The sequence below is a fragment of the Lichenostomus cassidix genome, chromosome 1 (assembly GCF_008360975.1).
Source record: "Lichenostomus cassidix isolate B80296 chromosome 1, HeHo_3.0, whole genome shotgun sequence".
Taxonomy (NCBI): domain Eukaryota; kingdom Metazoa; phylum Chordata; class Aves; order Passeriformes; family Meliphagidae; genus Lichenostomus; species Lichenostomus cassidix.
Genome location: NC_139479.1, coordinates 50,574,690 through 50,595,158, shown reverse-complemented (window position 1 = coordinate 50,595,158; position 20,469 = coordinate 50,574,690). Strand labels below are relative to the sequence as shown.

Here is a 20,469-nt window from a genome sequence, read left to right as displayed (position 1 = left end):
ATTCAAAAATACTTGTTCACATAGAATAAAAGTAAATATTTTCTCAGATACGTGACTTGGAACTCAAGATTTTTTTTTTTAAATATAGTGTCTCAATACCAAGTTTAATATTTTGACTGATATCATTAAATACACTCCCGGTCATATGAGTCAAGATTCAGTTAAACAGGAAACAAAACTTATCATAAAACACTGTAGTAGTAGTAATAGCAGTAGTAATAATAACAATAATCAATCTCTATAAATACAGCAGCTAATGACCATGTAATAAATTAAATAGGAGTATTTTTCTGACAAAATTATACAGACAAAAGTCTGTTTAAAATAAAAGTGTGAATGGTTATCCATAGCTTTATGTCTCAGACAGCAGCAGTTACAGGGCATAAAAATGTAACTGTGATCTACAGATGACCCTAAATTTTCCAAAAAAAATAATATTATTTAAAAGATTTGTTTCCAAGTGCAAAATAATTTAATAATTCCTTAAATTTCTAAGTGATATGGATATGGTATTTTATCATGTTTGGACTGAATACTTCTTTTTGTGCACAATGATAAACACAATGTACATAAAGAAAATGTATATTTATTTTCTTCTTCATCGTCAGAAGTTAGTTTGGGGTCTCCAAAACAAGAGGGAAAAAAGAGGAAAGGTAAATTCAAAATATCAAGAGTTTTCTCCTGGAGTAGAGAAGAAAGCAATTAAAGAATCCAAAAAAAGATTCTGCAAGAGATTTTAATGAGAAAAAGTCATCATCTTAAACACAAAATGGACAAATGGTATCCAGCTATTGAGCAGAAGGTGGAGAAATCAAGTTGCTTTTACTTGAAACCAAACTTCCATATAAGCATTTTTAATTGCTTTCAGATGCTTTTCGACCACAGTAGTGATTAAATTCATTCAGAAAATATAAGTGCTTGTGTTCTAAAAGCCTGAAAGCTTTTGGCACTTGGTCTAATGAAAGATAAAGATAAAATTTCCATTAAAAACTTTGCCTCTAGTTTCTTTAAACAAAAAAACACATTAGAAACTCAACAAGAAAGACATTCAACCTAGTAGTGATTTTGTAATATATCTACAAAACATGTTCTGTAATTGGCCATGGACAGTGCAAGAAACAAAACTGGCCAGGAATTCTTCCTTGGGAGAAGATATGGATCAATTTTTTTCCTTAGGTGGGGAAGACTGTAGTAAGAAAAAGATTTTAAATCTGCAGTTGTAAGCTGCAGGATGCATGCCTATCCTCCAGGATAAAGAATAGCTCTGAACTGGTTTATTTATCATTAACTTACTGGCACAGATGTAGCTATGAGAGTCATATTCTTCATAGGAATCATAGCCTAAATAGTACAATCTCTTGCCCAGACTTTTCCTGGTGAGCAAGCATTCGGGAGTTTTTTCATTTAACTTAAGAATGTTTGACTATGGTAATACTAATTTATTTTGATTCTGCATACATGTTGGCTCCTATCAGTCTTTCCATATAAAACTGTAGCCTGGGTGATACTAGAAATAAATTTTAAGAGAAATCCAAGTAATTTACGTTTTTATATAAGAATGTTCTTATGGCTGGTTTTTTTTTTTTTAAATGAAATTCTTTTTCATAAGGAGTTACTCCATATTCCACAAACATGATGCTCGCAGAGGCAAAAGTGCTATATTTTTTGTCATTCACTTCTAGGAGTATGATGTCCTCCCTGTGTTCAGCATCTGTATATCTGAGACATCAAAGCCTGAATATAATCTGAGCTTTCAACAGAGGAAAAAAAATACTTTACGAATTGTTTTGTCACACAGTCCCTGAGTTCACAGGAACCACTGTTTTCTTCCACTTGAATGAAATATTAATCTAGTAGAATCTTTTGAGACACTTTTCAAAACAAATGTACTGATTGTCAAGAAGTCACCTTTCTCTTCTCAAATACTAGCACTGAATATTGCTCGGATGCTGAAAACCATTTGGGTTTTGAGGTTTTTCTTCTTTTTGTTGGTAGTCTGGTACTTATAAAAATAATGCACTGTTGTGACGTGGTAAGTTACATGGTTATCAAATCACCCAAGTAACACAGTTCTTTGATTCCCATATTCATTTACATTTATTAAGCAAAAGTACAGGGAAACTCTATCATTGTTTGCAGTGTGTTAAGCAGCCTTTCTCACCATATGAAGTCCTAGTTTAAGTGACATTACAGAGTCAGTATTCTAATGGAATAATTACATTTAGATCTCTACATATTGGATTGATGCATCATAGCATATGAATTAAGGACTCGGTTTACTGTCAAAAGAAAACATAAAAGTGACTTCATGCCGTTTAGTAGTGATATTGCTTATCAAAGATCATACCCTTGATTTTATGGTTCCTTGCAAGGTAGGTCTAGCAATCTGATGCAATCACAAATGGAAATTATTGGAACATGCAGCTCACACCAGCTCATGTCTCAGATTCTGTATTTCCACTATAAAGGCCGGAAACACTATTTTTAAAAAGCATCTGCAGAAAGAAATGCTACTCCATTAACTTTCCTCTTAGTAAAGGGTAACTGGATTGCTCAAGCTGCATGTGTGGTCTTAGTGCTTGTGATAGCAGACAGCACAATGAATGCAGAGATAAGGAAATTTTGTAGAAACATCTGCCCATTTAAAACACTCCTCACAACTTATCCTACTTCCCCTGTGTCAACTTAAATCTCAGACACCCCCTAACAAAAGGGTAGTGTTGACAAAACCTTAATTCTCAAAAAAACTTGTCAGTACACTGTCAGTCTATCTGCCGTTTGTATGCTTTTGATGAGTTAAAACAATCCAGTGACATTATTAATTTTGTCTTCACTAGGTGCAGTTTTCCTTTAACCAGTTTACTCAGTCTTAGCATGATACTGTTTTCTGAGTTAGAAACTAATAAACCATTAATTGATGACCAACATCATCATGTAGTAACATTCTCAACATTCTCCCCAAACTAAGATTTTTCTTCCTAAGTGTCCAGTCACATCTCTAATACCAGTAGCAGTATCAGTTTGTTCTTTGCAGACAGCTTGAGCACAGTATCTCATTGCAATTAGGACTGGATTGAAATGAGATGATTTAAGAGTCAAATGTACCACATAACTAAAAAACACTTTTCAGAAAAGCAAAATGCAGACTCCTGTGAACATACACACTGTGGAAAGAGGATAGCCCCTGAAAGCTATGACATAAACACTATACCAACATAGCCTTTGTAACTTCTTAATAGTCATGAATTAATACGTAACAGCACACAGGTACCTTGTGTTATGTTAAACAAATTGTTTGTACCAACTCAAAGAACTTCTCTCTTCACTCCCCTTTTCCCTCTTTCCTTCTCTCCATCACGCACACCTTCCTTCCTCACTTTCCCTCCGGCTCTGCCTTTGCAACAGCTCTCTCAGGCACAAGCAGACAACCAGCATATCTACTTATGGCCACATTTTGAAGGAATAAGAGAAGTCTTCTCACCTGAAGAAAGTGAAATGAGGTTTTCAAACTGAGCATCTTGAATGCATGGAAACTCTGACCACCAGCTTGGGTTTTCATAAAACCAAAAGTTCTTGGAAACAGCTCCATGAGCAATAACTAATAGATTGGTATATGTTTGCAACACAGTCCATCAGCACCTGAACTGTTAGAAAATGTGCTTAACTTCACATCACTAAACAGTTCAGACTCTGATTTCCAAACAGGAAGAAAAATGTTAAGCAATTCTCAGATGATATGGAATGAAGATTGAAAAATCTGGCCTTGTAATCCTAAACTTGAACCAGAACAACCTTCCTTTTCAAAAGCCTTCTCCCAGTTAAGACTACTTTATGATAACTCTAATATATTACACGGGACAACATTAGTAACAACAACAATACAGTGCACTGTGAACAACTGATAGTGGATTCATTATAATTCTGATAGCATGCTACTGTGCCTTGTACAATTCATGCAGGCAATGTTCCTAGAGCCATAAGTCATAAGGACAACTCAAAGTGGCTGGTTCTCCTTGGAAAACTACATTCATAGAATCCTAGAATCTGCTGAGTTGGAAGGGACCCATCAGGATCATTGAATCCAACTCCTGCCCCTGCATGGAACACTCCAAGAGCCTGAGAATAAATCAATACAGTACTTAGCTTGTAAAGTTTTTTCCTTGAGTTGTAGTCTTCTAAAGCTTCCCAGATAAAATAATGCTTTCTTGCATACTTTTCTTGAAAATACCAATTATTTGAGTAAATTCTGAAGTTAACCTACATTGTATATCACATAACAAAAACACCTGGGCTATCTCACATATTTTCTGGAAATTCCGTTCATATTGAAGTCCTCACATGAAATCTGTAAAACTCCACAGCAGACAGATTGTTGTTAACCAGGAGGCAATCATATTAAATAATGACATTTGACACTGCCTTCCCCCAAGAAACCCAAACTGAGTGAAAAAAATTAAGCTGAAGTTTGTTGCAGTACTTTAGAGAATCCCCAAATACAAGATAATGAAATCATGGACCCTAACTTGGAATATATAAATTTGAAGGGGTGTTTTTATTGAATGCAATATGTAATACTGGTAGAAAATCAAATACAAAATGAAGAGGAAAAATCATTCACCCTTCATTGATCATGTCATGCAAAAATATAAGTAGTCTAACTCTACAGGAAAAGAGCTGGGCATCGCCATAGCATTCAGGAACTTCACATCATCATAAAGATGCAGAACTACAGTCAGCAACATGATGCAACTGAGCTTTGTGCCAGACCTTGCTATGTTCACCCTAAGAACTGCCATGTTCCTATTTCGTTACAACAATCAACACCATTCAGATAAGGGACCGAAGTGTTCGTAAGACTGAGATATTATTCCAATTTCAACAGCTCAGGTTCATTTCTAGTGGCAGCATTTAACAAAACAATATTCTGTATTTCATGTTTTAAATGGCAATGTATTGTTTGCTCTACAAAAGGTTAATTTTGAACAAATTAGAAATTAAGTGATTTGGGAACAAATTATTTTGGCTGAACATTCTCACTAAAAAGCAAGAGTGGGTGGAAAACTAACAGGCTTATTATATGAAAAACTGTAAACAAGGACTATGATTATCTTGATGTTTTTCTATTGAAAGACTCTGACTGAAATCTGAGCAACAAGAAAATCTCAGTATAACCCACAATTGAGAAGATTGCAATTTGAATAATTTAAAGAAACAATCAGTATATTCTGCAATATGTATCTTTTCAATAATTTTTTCAATTACAATTAATAGAATGTTGGAATTCAGAAAGCTATAGAAACACTTCCATTACTAGGTTCTAATGTAGTCACTGATAGCTTCACCACATATTTGCCTTTAAGAATAAGGTTTTAATTGCTTTCTTTTGTAAAAGAGTTTGGTGTTTTGTTTGTTTTTAATTTTGTTTCAGTTTACATGTTACTTGTTTTACAGAAAACCATTACAATAGCAGACTGTTAAATAAATATTGTTTTGAAAAGTGGGGGGATTTTTCCCCCAAGGTGTTTAATATACTTCTATAATTTGAAACAAGAAACTGGAAATGGGAAGAGAGTTGCTTCTAAAGTGAGAATTTTTTTTTTATTATCAAGTTAAATCTACTCTGCAAAGCTGCCTAAAATTATCACATATTATTAAAGGCTAAACTAATATCTTCTCATAGTTCATCTTCACAGAATATGATCATTCAACTGGGATCCTATATAAGTACTACAGAAATAGCATTCTTAGGGGGGAAACTCACAAATCAATGCTGTTACAAACAGCTTTCAGAAGGCAAAATTTTTCTGTGATCCAGGAAGAATAAAAAAAATTTTATCTCAGATTTTCCACTGAAAGGTAATACATGTGTGCATATCACAACCTAATACTGAGCACTCACAAGATACAAGTAGAAGAGAGGATTCACTGGCTTGTAACTAAAACTGTAAAATAACTTCGCCCAGTTTCTTCTTGAGTACTTTGAGCCTGTCAAAGTACGTGACTATCCTCACTGCTTAAATATTTAATTCCAGAGTCTCTTTTGAACTGAACCAACTTGTTCTCTTTGCATCAAAAAAGCTGGGAGCATTTCTGGAAACAGTTCAGTCTAGGGATGCCTCTCAATAGGCAGTGGGTGAACCTGCATGAAGTATGACTTACAGAATTTTCCCCCAGTATCTTTTAGGCTTTGAATATATGTAGTGTCATATGATACAATGCTGCAAAGTTACAAGTTCTTATTGATTAAAAGTTCTTAATAAAAAAGGTTCCATTTCTGCAAGTAATTCTTGGTTTTAAAAGATTTTATGACTGAAAAATGTAAGGGACTCACTGGAACTTAAAACTAGTGAGCTTCCAGGAGCGGTTTCCAGCGATAAATCCTCTGGTGATAAAGCAGAAGATAGCTAGCCGTTCAGTGGGATGATAATATGACAAAATTATGACTGTTTTCAGGAGACGACAGGTGGCCTGAATTACACCTTAATTATTATTTTTTAAATGATGAAAAAATACATTTACAGAGTTCAGTCAGTTTATTTTCCCACTGATACATCAACTAGTGAACATGACAGAAGCTTTCACATTAATTATAATGACTACTTCCTTAATGAAGTGCAAAAATGTTTGTGTAATTTGATTCAGTCTCTTGAATTAAGTTCTAGTTTGTCACTCTGAAAGCAGGACTTTGTTGCTCATTCTTACAATAACTTAGTTCAGCCCCAACAGATAAACAGCTTATCATCCTATAACACCAATCAAAACCAATGTTAACAATAAAAATGATCTAACACTAACTCCCAAAATACTGTGTTAATATGGAATGTATTTTTAAATAAGTAAGCAATAGCCACTCCGTTTTATTGATGCCTTTCTTTTTAACCAACACAGGATCTCAAAAGGTACCCAGTGCATAAAATAAACAACTGAATAAAAGATTTGCTTCTCAAAATTACTCTGTAATTCCAATTTATAATTTCTATCCCCTGGAACACTCACAGAAATCACCTCTATTCATTTCAGTAAGTTAAATACATTCTTAAGACCTTACAGGATTTAGCCTATCAGAAGGAAATACTTGTAGCTATAGATTTTATTTCTTGGCAATATGAAGTGGATAGAGTAACAATGATAATTATATTTTAACCATTCTTTCAATCTGCCTAATACAACATCAATAACTATGAGGCAGAGAAAATGAAATTATTTAATTATGTGATTAATCTTTCTTTAAACACCAAATAATTTAATCATCTACTTTAGCAAAAAACTTTACCACACTTTATCAGTTGCTGCATCTGTGAACTACATTTGTCCTCCAAGCTGAAATAATCTATACAGAACCTTTCAACTCTCTCCTTATTCCAACTCCCCATAAAAATGCTTTGTGGCTCAAAGAATTTTGTATAGGATGGAAGTTGGAATATACTTTTATTGAATCAGGCCCACACCAACAGAGAAAATAAGGACGAGATTAGAAATCACATCTTCATATTACCACTTAAGAAAAAGAAGACTAGTTATAATTCCTACACATGAAACACAGTATAATCTCCTTACACTGGAAAAATCTGGTATCAGATGTGGAATAGGTGTATAGAAGTACCGATCATAAAGCAAACCTGTTAAAAATAATACTAATAGCGACAATAGTTACTGAGATTAGATTAATGTAAAAGTAATGTAATAGATTGAACATGTAAGGTGCTTTGAAATTATTTTCTTTAATTGACAAAGATATATTTATAGATATATATCACTATATGAAGGAGCATTCTTATCCTGCCCTATGTCAGTGATTTCCAAAAGAACCTTATATTCTCATTCTATCTTTGAAAGATGCAGTTCCTGAAATAAGCACAAGAGATTGCAGTTACTCATTTCATCACCATTAGATTTCAGACTCAGCAGGCCAAGCTGCAGAAGAATTAAGCCAAGAGTTTAAAAGGCTTTTAGCTTTTTAGGTTTTCAAAACCTAAAATACTGAAGAATGATTACCAAAATAATTAGAAAACTGGAGAAAATTGCTTTTCAAAGTTTGCATGAAAAATAACGGAAATATCATTTTATATGTTATATAGCTACTCCAGATATAAAAATACAGACCACACTGTATATCATACACTTAAGACGTGTAGCACTTCTTTTCTGATTGATCACAATTAATTACAATCTTGTACTGTTTCAACTTTAGACAACTTTTGAAGTACATTAGCCAAGAAAAGATCTGCAGTACAGAGAGATAGTAGATCAAAGTTAACTATGATGAGCCATCTAGTTTTGGAAGGATTTCAAGGTATCTAGATAAGCCAGAAAAGTCAGTGCAACTGTTTGAGCCTTCACCAAATTCTTTCTTCTGACTACATGATTTGTAACATAGGCAGATTTTCTTTCTCTGGACAATTCATGAAGCTCTTCTTTTCCTGTTATTACATACTTCTCATTTTATCACACTATCAAAGGTTCTATATATTTACTTTCATAAATATAAGATTATCTTTTGTGAGGTGACCAGTCTTCTATAAATTTGGGAGCATTCTGTAAATTGACCCTAATAAAAGACAGTGGATACATAAACAATTGCAGTTAATATTTAATTGTAATAAAATGGACAGAATATCAACTGAGAGGTGATCCTCACTTCTTCAATTTATACTTCATTTAAAAAAATGTGGAATATTATTCCTTTTTTCTCTTTTATTTTCCTTCTGTATATCATCCCTACCCTCTTAGGGGTAGGATGTCATCTTAGTCCCTGAATACTTCCATAAAGCAAATTCATTCTAAGTGATGATGCAATGTTCTCTGCATGTGTTTTCAGACTTTATATCAGTGATATAAAATATTTTCAAGGGTTCCTTAACGTGGCCTCCTACAAAAATATACAGTCCCAGAACACCACGAGAAATCTCAGCATACAGTTTAATAGCAGTATTTTTTGCATACATAAACAATGCATGCAGAACCAGTCACTTTAGAAATCAAGATTTCCACCTTTAAATCTCTATTTCTGTATTATGCAGCACATTTCAGAAAAAGGAAAATTTTCAAGTCAAAATCATGCATTAAATCGTAGCATTGTGTGTCCTAGATATACCTAATAATTGCAGATCTCTATATCTAAAGAGCATTAAATAGCACATAATTGTTTGTGTGATCACTTATACTTTTTTGTACTCAAGAAGGAAACTTAGTTATTACACTCATATTATTAAATCAATCAGAAAGCTTAAAAAGAAGTTATTACAAAGGAAAAAAAAAAAAAAAAGGAACAGGGAGACAAGGGGGAGGAAACACTTAATAATCTGGTAATTTTTTTCTGCTCAGAGCAGGATCCTAACAGGAAATTCAAACTTCACAAACTTCTCAAATACAGAACCATCTTTTGGAACACCTGACATATCAAGAGATACTGAGAGATCTGGAACTGTTCAGTCTGGAAAAGATGGGGGGCTATCTTACTAATGTGTATGAAAACATGGTAAGGAAAGAGATGGAACCAGGCTCTTCACAAGTGTGGCCCAAAAACAAATTGAAACACAGGAAATTCCACTGAAAAGTAAAAATAAATGCAACATTATTTTGAGAGTAGTCAAACAGTGGAACAAGTTGCAAAGAGACATCATGGTGTCTCTGTCCTCAAAGATGCTCACAGAATCTCAAGTGTACCCAGCCCTGAACAACCTGCTCTGCATGATCTTACTTTGACCAGGTGAGGCTGGACTAGGTGACCTCCACTGGTGCCTGACAGCCTCAACTATTCAGTGGTTTTCTCTACATACAGTCAAATTATGGAGGAAAATTTTACAATTGGAAAGATTCTTCTTGTATCAACTAATGTGGCAGCACATGACAATGGCAGCTACATGATCTATTGCAGTTATTGCAGTTTTTTCTTGGTAAGGCTCTTACAGTAGTTTTGGTACGTATTTACAATGTAGATCCACAAATGTTCATTGTTTTGAACTCATAAGATCAGATTGTAAGCCTATTTTTATACTTGCCTGTCTATAAAATGCTGGAATGACTGTAGCAGTGCTGTCATGATGCTCTTTATCTTTGCTGAACCTTTGCATACCCCATGGAACACTAGACCCCAGAGCTTGCTTCTATCAGTGTTATTGTTTGCATTTTTTGTGCTGTTTGGGACTCAACACCACCATAATGGGGAAAAAATCATACCACTCCTTCTGTTGCGGTAAGCCATGTAATGTGAAACCAGTTCAAACTTAGTAACGATTGCATTTAAACCTTTCTTCTTTTGCAAGAGACTCACAAAGCATTACCATCCTAAAAGGATTTGATGAATGATAATCTTATATATGCCTTTTCTTTAATTTTGAATTATTTTCTCTTTCTTTTTTTTTTAATCATCATTTTAAAAAGATCTGCATCTGGTTTTGTGGGCTGGTACTCTAAGAAATTGGATCTCTGGTTTTAGTACCATATATTTTTATTGTTAACTTGTTATGACCAGCTTTAAAGGACTAGAGCGAAATTGGATACTTTCAGGCATTAGTTGTGGTTTAAAACTGCTTTCTTAAAATAAAAATCAAGAGGCGATCTGCTCTTAGATATTAACTGTAACACAAAACCCCAAACGATACTGTTGACAAGGTTTCTTTTCCTGTCTCCCTCTTTTTGGCCTGCTTATTTGTCTCTGACTTCTTTCATCTCCTTTCTACTTTTCACATGCATTTTTTTCTTTGATATTTTCCTGCCTTACTTCCCCCAAATAATTTCCCTTTGCTTCTGCAATTTTTGATCTCTCCATCATGAACATGAATGTTTCTGCCCTATAAAAACTTTCACTCTCTCCCCATAGAGATCCCATCTATTATTCTCATGTTGCATTCACTCTGCATGATCTCTGCTATCTATACTAGATTTTATCCTGTAAATTCTACTGTATGAAGTATTTTAATCCAAATTCTTTTGTTTTTTTGCTGGTCATCATTGTGAGTCCTACTTGCCTGATGTTTTCCCTTACTCCCCTACACTCTCAGTCTCGTTCCTCCTTCCCTCTCCTTATTTTATACGTCTCTCCTACCAGCTTTTGTTGCATGACCTCCCTTCATTTTGTCATTTCTCATCTTTAGTCTTTGTAAAAACTGTAAATTTCACATCAAATATTTCCAGCTATGTGTGTATCTCACCATGTAAAGCAGCTTCTGAGCCTAAGGCCGAAATAGAGGCCAACTTTTGTCCATTGAGCTAAGCTTCCTTCACTCTCCCCCTTCCACCAGACAAGGTATTTACATTCAAACAGTTTCTGGTATTTGGTGTTTCCTGAACTGAGCATTTCTTTTGAGAATGTTAGTGACCTGTGACCAAAACCATGCCAAGGATCATGCTCATACTCAGAGAGACATGTGATCACAGGCATGTACTCAAACATCCACCCATCTATCCAGTCTATAAGATCAAGTAATCTTCCTCTCTATTTGATCTGTCTAGTTAATTATCTTTCCTTTGCCTTAGAGAAAATCACTTTTAGAGCCTGAGCTGTGAAAATAAGTGGGAAACAACTGGGGAAGAAGCAGAAGCTCAGGTGGGCTTTGCTGAAACAAGTGCCAGAGTTTAACTGGTCTGTAACATGAAGATAGAGAATATGGTACCACCAACAGCTTGACTATCAGGTGCCTCAGTCTTTGGGTGACTGTTCAACTCCTCCCCACAACACAGCCTTTCTTAACTTAACTGTGTCTAAGAGCAAGTCACTGCTAGGACATGGTATAGTAACTTTCAAAAGAAAATAGTGGTATGAGAAACAGATTGTTACAGGACTTTACATTAGTATAAGGCCTCAGGAGACATATCAAAAATAGAATTTCAGGATGAAAAATTAAAAAAGACATGTGTGCAGTATGGAGTTATTTTAACTAACTCAGTTTCTTCAGGCAACTATATTCATGATGACATTATCTAATGAAGCAAAGCAGCAAAAAAAAGCAGAAGATATCTGATCTATTAAACATGAATAGGAAGATTATTGTCTAATGATAGGTAATTCATGCTTTGAAAGGTTTCTGTTTATAAAGAAAAAGAACAGGGGGAAAATCATAAAGGATTATTATTTTTTCAGTTATTTTGAAGTACTAAGCTCCCACAACTTCCATTACATACAACATGTTTGTGTACCAATAATGTGACATTAGGGGAGCTATTGTGATATGTGTGTACTGCTTTCCTAGACTGGTAATCTATTAACAAGTCAATATTCGCCATGAATTCAAATGATTGCCCATGTGAAGGTGTTTCTAGTGATCCTACCTGTTGGCGGGATGATTCCAGGAGACATTAGGCCTGGGACAGAATGTGGCATGATATGAGAATTCTCTGGGGAGGTGACACTTTGAGTCCTCTTAGGAGGCCTTCCAGGTCTAGAACTGAAACAAACAAACAAAAAAATTTTTACAATTAAGCTGTTGTCTTACACATCATTTCAAAGTTGTTTCAAGTGGTAACATGGACTGTAAATAAATTTGTTTCAAGGACGGTTGCTTTTGCAGTTAGATGTAATAGACTTCCATCACTAATTAGATTACATGCTGAATTCATTTTCCTCATTGAAGATCAGCCGCTCCTGATGCATAATTCATAGCCTGCACCTCGTTACCTGCTTCTTCATATTAATATCTATACACAGTTTGAATTGCCTCGTTTGCATATGCTAAAGTTCTGCATGCAGCCTTCAGCACGAAAATTATGCACTAACTTGTAATAATTATTACAGTCAGCCTGCTATTGATTTATGAGACTTTTAAAAACCAAATATGTGTAGTACTTGTAATGAATGATATTTTAAGGTTCTTCAGGAAATTAAAAGGCAATGGCTGCCTAAGGAAATGTTCTGCTTGTTTGATTTAATACTACAGTTAGCTGGGAGGTGGAATGAAAGAGTGATTCAGACCTATAGCACATTTTTCGATGATATGTTTTATTACTTCGCACTGCTAGCCTGATATCTAGATGATAAATGACAATACATATCTAATGTGTGAAAAGGTCTTGCAATTTCTTTATTTTTTGTCATTTAAAAGATAAGTCAAGTTATCATTTAACCCTTATTCTATTTAAAGTGAAAATCTCACTAAGACACCTTACTTTAAATATACTACTTTATATGTCAGAAAGGACTCAGAATTATTTGTACGATATTGTTGAGCAACCGCCACCACAGCAGCTCACATCTGTCCAGTATGGAGGAAAAAAAGGGCTTCAGGTTTAAGCACTCCTTGTCTGTTAAATGCTCACACACACAACTTTCCATCTCCTGGACTGCCTAAGTAGCATACAAATTAGATAGGGATGACAATGAAAATACGTATTGCCCACTTACATACAAATATGTACTGCTCATACAGTGCATATCCAAAGGTTTGAATTCCTGTGTGCAGATCATAGCATGGTACTACTGCAACATCTTGTAACTGCTCATTTAGGGGACACTGTGGAATAACTTCACAGAATAAGGTGATGTGCTGCTCTAAAACTGCAGGGTTAACCTATACTCTGCCAAACATTTGAAATTCTTCAGAACAAGAAAGAAAAGAAAGGTGGGTATGAAAGGTTTTGCTCTTTAGGTCCTCGCACTTAACAAAACTCTAATCAGAGATAATGGTATTTCTAGACATGCTGGAACTGCACAATAAGGCAGATAAGAAAATACCTCTGTTTTCTGTTCACATTAACTTCAATTGTGTTTGGAAATACCATTCTTTTTCCCTTTTTTCTGGCAACTTCTACAACTTAACTTTAATAAACCAAAAACAATCAAAGTACAGAGCATTTTCTTGAAGTTTAACGACTCAAGGCACTGAGTCATTAACCTTAACTGATCATTAATTCCCAACTTAATGTCCTGAGCTGAGGTCATTATTAAAATTATAAGCTTGGTAATTTCTTTGATTAGTTTGAGATTTTTTATTTTCTTTAATATAAACAAAATTGTCATATGTTCAAAACTACAAGAAAAACAGTTGTAGAAAAAGAATATTGTTGTATTCCAGATCAAAAGACCAAATTAAGTGTCTCTGGTTTTTCTTTGATATTTCCTTTGTGATTTACAATAAAAATAAACATACCATGAATACACATAAAACTGAACAAAACATTGTAGACAAAAATGATCTGATTTAAATGGAGTGTTTCTAATATATTCACCCACCAAGAAATCCCACTATGTAGGAAAACTTTAATGGTTTAATTTAAGTATCTATGATGAAGTACTGTTTTCAAATCACTATTGTGATATGACTTCTGAAGGGTCTGACAACAGCATAAAACACAAGCAGGGTAATGTGGCATAATGCACAATGTAGCAATGACGTCCAGGTCTTTAAAAAAAAAATCAAGTTCACACCTGCAAAGACTCTCTTTGATGTTTACTACCAAGTACAGCCATGGTGAAGCCTGAATGCTTTTGCCTTTGATTTTGAGGAACAAAACCACCCCTCTTCAAAGCCTAAGGGGAGACAGTCATGGACCAAATCTCTAAACAGAGGTCAGCAGCAAATTATAGGTGAGTGATACTGAAATACCCAACGCAGAACTCTTCCTTTGGTCTCCTTCTACCATCAAGTTGTTTGTGCTACTGTATACAAAAGGGGGGTCACACTCAAAGCTATAAACAAGTCCAGCTACCTAACTTTTTCCATGATTTATCCCAAACTTTACCAAATGAGTGTTTTCATAAAGTCCTAAACTCCCAATTCCAATCCTACTAACAATATTGCACCAGTAGATGGCTGAGCACTGGAATAGATTCCACAGGGAAGTGGTCACAGCACCAGCCTGACAAAGCTCAAGAAGTGTTTGGATAATGGTCTCAGGCACTTGGTGTGACTCTTGGGGATGGTGCTGAGCAGGGCCAGGAGTTGGACTTGATAATCCTAATAGAGCCCTTCCAACTCAGGATATTCTATGATTCTATTCAAGTGAAATTTCTGAGAAGGAAACCTCTTTAATCCTGACAGAATTCTTAAGTGGCACTAACTCCAATCTACCATAAAAATACCTTTATCTGTTTAAGAAATGTTTTGTTTTTTTCTTGTAACAAGGCAGAAAAGCACTGCAAAGAACATTAAGAATCATTTCTTAAGGCCTGGAAGATCTGATTGAGAGGCATGGTAGACTATACAATACACAATTAAAATTAATAAATCTAATTTTCCTTAATAACTGATTAAGTAACAATACTTGACTTAATTTGTTATGCATTTAACATATTTGTTATCAAATATACTGTCGTTTGTTATGCATTTCTTTCATTAACCAAACTACTAACTTGAAATACTACCATTTTGTAAGATTTGTTTTCAAACTATAAGAATTGCAAGAATTTTTTATGAATCATTACCAAAGTTGTGGGGAAGACGGCATGAAAAATTACTTTCAAAAATAATCATTTTGACTAGAATTGAAAACTTGCATGTTGTTTTGTAGTTCATTATCATTTTTATAGCTATAAGATAAACTCTTTAAAAAAAAACATCAAAAGCATAGCAAATTAGTTTAACTATCATAAACAGGACGATAAAAATAGCTTAATAAATCATTTTGTTGGTATTTATCAAAAACTTGAGCATAGTAAAGACCTACTTATTTTTACATTAGGACATGTTCATTTTCATTCCAAGATCAGAAACCTTCAAAATACTCATATTCCTATTTTGTATCAAAATCAGTAGATTTGTCTTCAGTATGAAAACAAAATATAACTTAAATAGGTATGAATTGATTTATTATGTAAAAGATTCATTTAAATGCCAGAGCAATGTAAGCTGTTCTTCTAGTTGATGACACTCAGATACATCATCATTTAAATCATCATTTAAAAGCGGATGATAATACTATTTTTACTCAAATTAAGATTTTGTACATAAGCTTTTACAGACAAATAAAAGACATTGTAAGATTTTGAATACAATTATTGGAAGAACTACACTGTTTTTTCTGAAAGCGCATTTAAGTTCTTATGGAAATGCTAATTATCTCAGTGGCTAAAATAGTCAAAGATGACCTATGTTGATTTTGAAGAAGTCTGGATTTTTTTAGAGCTAAGAAAAACACTCTGAAATGCCAAACCCCAAAAGCCAAAGTAAGTCTTGTGAATATCCAGGGTCATAGTACAGATAAGTCAAGGAGTGCTTTGGGACTCCACAAAAAGACACTGGAAGAAACAGCACTACATCTGAAGTCATAGCTGATCTTCCTGTCTACTGTTTCATTCTTTGAAGAGTAAATTAGAAAAGGCAGAAATTAGACCATTTCAACAAAGATTCAAGCAAGTCACAATGATTTACTGTTTTAAAGACCTGGAGAGACGTCTGTAGGGAAGTTAACAGTTACTTGCTTATCCATTAGAAAAGATAACCGATAGATTGTCACTCTGCTTTTAGAAATATGAGTAAGTTAGATATTTTCTGCTCTAAAACTCAAGTTTTCATATGTGAGATAACATATGTTGAAGAAGAAGATGAAAGCTTTCTACAGGACTACATATTCCTAAATTAATAGTCAAGTTTTTAAAGTGAAACACCTAAACATATTTATTCCCATGAAAATCCATCTGCCTTCTATAGGCTCATTCATGTCAGATTGCAACAAAATTTTCAGACTTTTTTCAAGTCTTAAAAGACATTCCCACAGACAACCGAACTTTATTTTTGTAGAAATTATCATAACTTACAGTTACAATATGCCATTATGTGAATGGGGAACTCAAGGTGCAGATTAGCAAATCTTGAAAGTCTGAATTTTTTTTTTTTTCATTAACATCAGCTAATTAGACAACCAGAATGCTTTCCAGAATGACTAAAAAGAAATTCATCAATTCTTGTCCAGATTTGGTATTTCATCCCTTCAATTTCATAAGCACATCAAGGAATACTATAGCTGTAGCATTTTCATCTTTGAAGAAAAAGGGTGTACATGTCTACTGCACTGTGATTGCCATGAGAAGCAATTGAGAAGCAATAAATTTATGGCTGAGAATACAGTTAATTTTTGGTCTTTTGATCATCATATTTTAGTCTTACATCCTTCCTGTGTTACCAAATCTAGGAAACAACAGATGGCTGAATTAAAGAATAAAATATTGAAGAATCAATGTTCCTTATCAGTTAAAATGTTGTGCTTTGATAATATATTTAAAGTTTTACATAATTTCAGTTATATTACCAAGTATGAGCTCACTCCTAGAAACATTTTGATAGTGCTAAACAATAAAAAGCAGACATAATCAACAGAAAAGCTGGTCCTGTACAATCACATGGAAAGCGACAATGGGACAATAGTAGGGGATTATCTGCTTGGCTTTAAAAGTAACAGGACTGCATTCAGCTCTTATTACTATCTGCCAGAAGACAGACTTGCATTTAAAATTTAAGGGTCTCATCCTTGAAAGCCTTCTTAGATATGTCAGCCTCCTACTGAATTTCTGCTAAAGAGTTTTGAGCACCAAAGAAGGCATGGGCTCCAAAACAGCTGAAACTCTTCATGAGTAGTATATAACTCTCAGAGCATGTCATTAGCATTTTACAGATGACTAATTGCATGGCAAAACATGTACTATGAAACTAGAAGTGTTCAAAAATGTTAAGATAATACTGTGATTTATCTTTCTCATCTCCTGACTTGGAGGTATAACTGAGCAATATAAACATTAGATTAATAAAGTTTCACTCTTTAAAATTATTTTTATTAAATACATGAAGAACCTCTAAAAAAACCTGCAAGTCTGACCAGCAGTAAAAAGGCAAACTGCCTTTCCTGCCAAAATTAATTTCAGGGCTTGTTTTCTACATTTAAAGTTTTATTTTTAATCTCATCTGTGAGCAAGTTCAGTGCACAGAAATACTGTTCTCATCTGTAGCTGAGCAAACATGATGCAGTGAAGTTACCATTGGCTAAACAGTTTTATAATTAGTAGTATTGGGGAGTGGGGGGGATAAGTTATGTTACAGAGGTGATAGGTAGCAAATCTGTAACAAGTGTTTGGTGTATTTATTGAATGTATTTTTTATGTTCTTAGAACTGCTTAAAACAGCTTTGAATATTGATACCAATTTTAGCTACATCAGCATTTATGCATCTCATTTAGGTACCTTTTGAAAATCTATGCTTTATTTCTCATCTGTTCTATCTTCCCTTAGTGCTTCAAGCCTGACACAGAGCTTTTGACCTCAAAGAAGCTGGCTGAATGAAATTGAGGTGATCAGCCACTGGAAGTAGTTATTATGTAATTGCCATACAATGGACACTGCAAAAGGGCCAAAGATGTCACTTGCTGACAATGCAAAAACAGGGATGTCCTGTGACAACCTGCAACCAAAGGACTCTTCCCACATGGTAGTTCTGGGTTTGGGGATAGCTTCTGTGCTGCTCTCATCATACGTGCAGTCTTCACACTAGCAAGACTTGAGCCAAGGGCGTGTCAGTTCTGAAAAATAAGGTCTAGGAAGACTGACTAAACCTTTTGTGTAATTTAATTCCTTTGCTTGGAAAACACTTGCTTGCCAAGGTAACCTTCATAAATATTTCTAATGCACTGAACTAGCATTTTAAAGGAAAAAAAAATGACAAAGTGCATCGATCCAAACCCTATACTTTACTATTTTAGGTTTTCCCCTTCTGCTCCCATTCAAGAACAAAGCAAAAAAAATGCAGTTCTAAGGCTGAGCACTGAGCATACATTTATTTTGGCAGTTAGTAAAACAACCATTAGAAGTCACACCATGTCCTTTTTACTTGCAGCAGTCTTGTAAAACAATAAAACTCTCAGTGCAATTACCTTAAATTTATTTTTCTTCTCACAGTTAAACAGAAAATGTTCTCACGCAATAATTAGTGCTGAACTCATGATATATTAGGAGTTACTGAGACAGCAAACAATGCTGATAAAAATAAATACAAAGATCTGTTTCAAAATCTTCATAAAGAAGTGCATGAATGATCTTCAAAAGAATTAGGTTGTGTTAAAAGAGTGAGCAATGGAGAAATCACGCTGATGAAATATTATTGCATTTCAACAACAGAACATTTCACTGCTATTTTTGAACCAAAATGGCCAAAAGTGGATATTGGGTCAGAAATGCAGTACCAGTTTATCAGTGGGAGAAAAATAAATGAAAGAAAATATATTTCACTTCACATGCCATTCCAAAATAATTTACTGCAGTACTTCAGGAGCACTGGTTAGTCCTTGGATGCTATGCTTTTTCTGGGGTAGAGAAGACCTTGTTGAATTATTTCTTTTCCTAACAGAACTGTCATGTAAACAGCATGTCATTTCCATCTTCCTCTACCAAATCGCTCTGCTTTTCGGCAAGATTGGTAATTTTCTTGATACAAGTGTATAAGATACAGGGTACAAGAGTGCAAGAATATATAAAATACATATTACAGCAACACCTGCCAGTTGTCCCTTGATGGTTGAAGTCCTACTACAAACACAATGAAAGAACATAAGAAAAAGATTCTCCTTGACTGATCATATTACTTGAATATATGAATGACCTAAAGGGCAAGAAAGGAAAGAAAACCTTTTAGAAATCTGAGTGTTACTGGAGTAAGTTACAATACCAGATTTGAATACAGCTGTGATTGCACATAAGTTCAAAATATTATTGACATATGCCTGTTCTCCTAATGAAATTGAAATCTGTAAATCATCTCTTGGAAAGGGAAAAATAGATAAGAAATTACACTAATTCTGTTGGGTGGCAGAATTATGATGTCAGAAGTAAAATAAGCCCAAAAGTTCACTGCTTCATCTAATTAGCTGAAACACTAGATCTTCCAGAAAGTTCTTAAAACATTTAAGTATGTTGGCTTTCATGATTATGTAGTAACTGTGAAACACAAGCCTCCAATGATGACAGCCATACAAGCTGGAGTTGAAAATAAGTCTGAATGAACAATGAAATGCAATTATTAAAGAGAACCCATACATAGATTCAAACCATACTGATGTATTTTTTTCATTATATAAACCATGCTTCAGAAAGAGTCCTCAGAAATCACAGCACTGGTGATCCTGAATAAAGTTATTTAGGAATACTGGCAATATCAACTAGAAAACCTTGAAAAATCATATTTATTTCCTCTATTTACACTGTTGTCTTTTCAGAATAATTCTGCAACTACCAAAAATATTTTTTTTAAAAGTGGAAAAAGTAGTGATATAAAGTGCATGCTTCCCACAAATGCTCTTTCTGTCAAGTTATAACAGATGCCTTTCCCATTTCACTCAACCTTACAGCATAAACCGCACCCAAAATTTAAATATGCAAGCTAAATGATTCCTTCTAACAGTGTTATTCACCCACATGAAACCCCAAACTATAACAGATGCAAAGTCTATTTTTTCCTCAACTGTTTTCATCTTTTCTTAGGCTTTTAATTCTAAAAACATCCCCTCAAAACATCATCTACTATATATATTATAAAAATGTCAAGCACGGAGCT

General features: G+C 34.3%; 1 protein-coding gene across 7 annotated transcripts in view; it reads right to left on the bottom strand.

Annotated features, from left to right (window-relative positions):
• Window positions 1-20,469, bottom strand: part of DACH1 (dachshund family transcription factor 1) — a 348,123-nt gene that overhangs the window by 188,883 nt on the left and 138,771 nt on the right. For all 7 annotated transcript variants that reach the window (XM_085058499.1, XM_085058517.1, XM_085058508.1 and 4 more), the window contains exon 2: window positions 12,271-12,386. In XM_085058499.1, coding sequence (XP_084914625.1) covers window positions 12,271-12,386 — 116 coding nt within the window. The remainder of the gene's footprint in view (window positions 1-12,270; window positions 12,387-20,469) is intronic.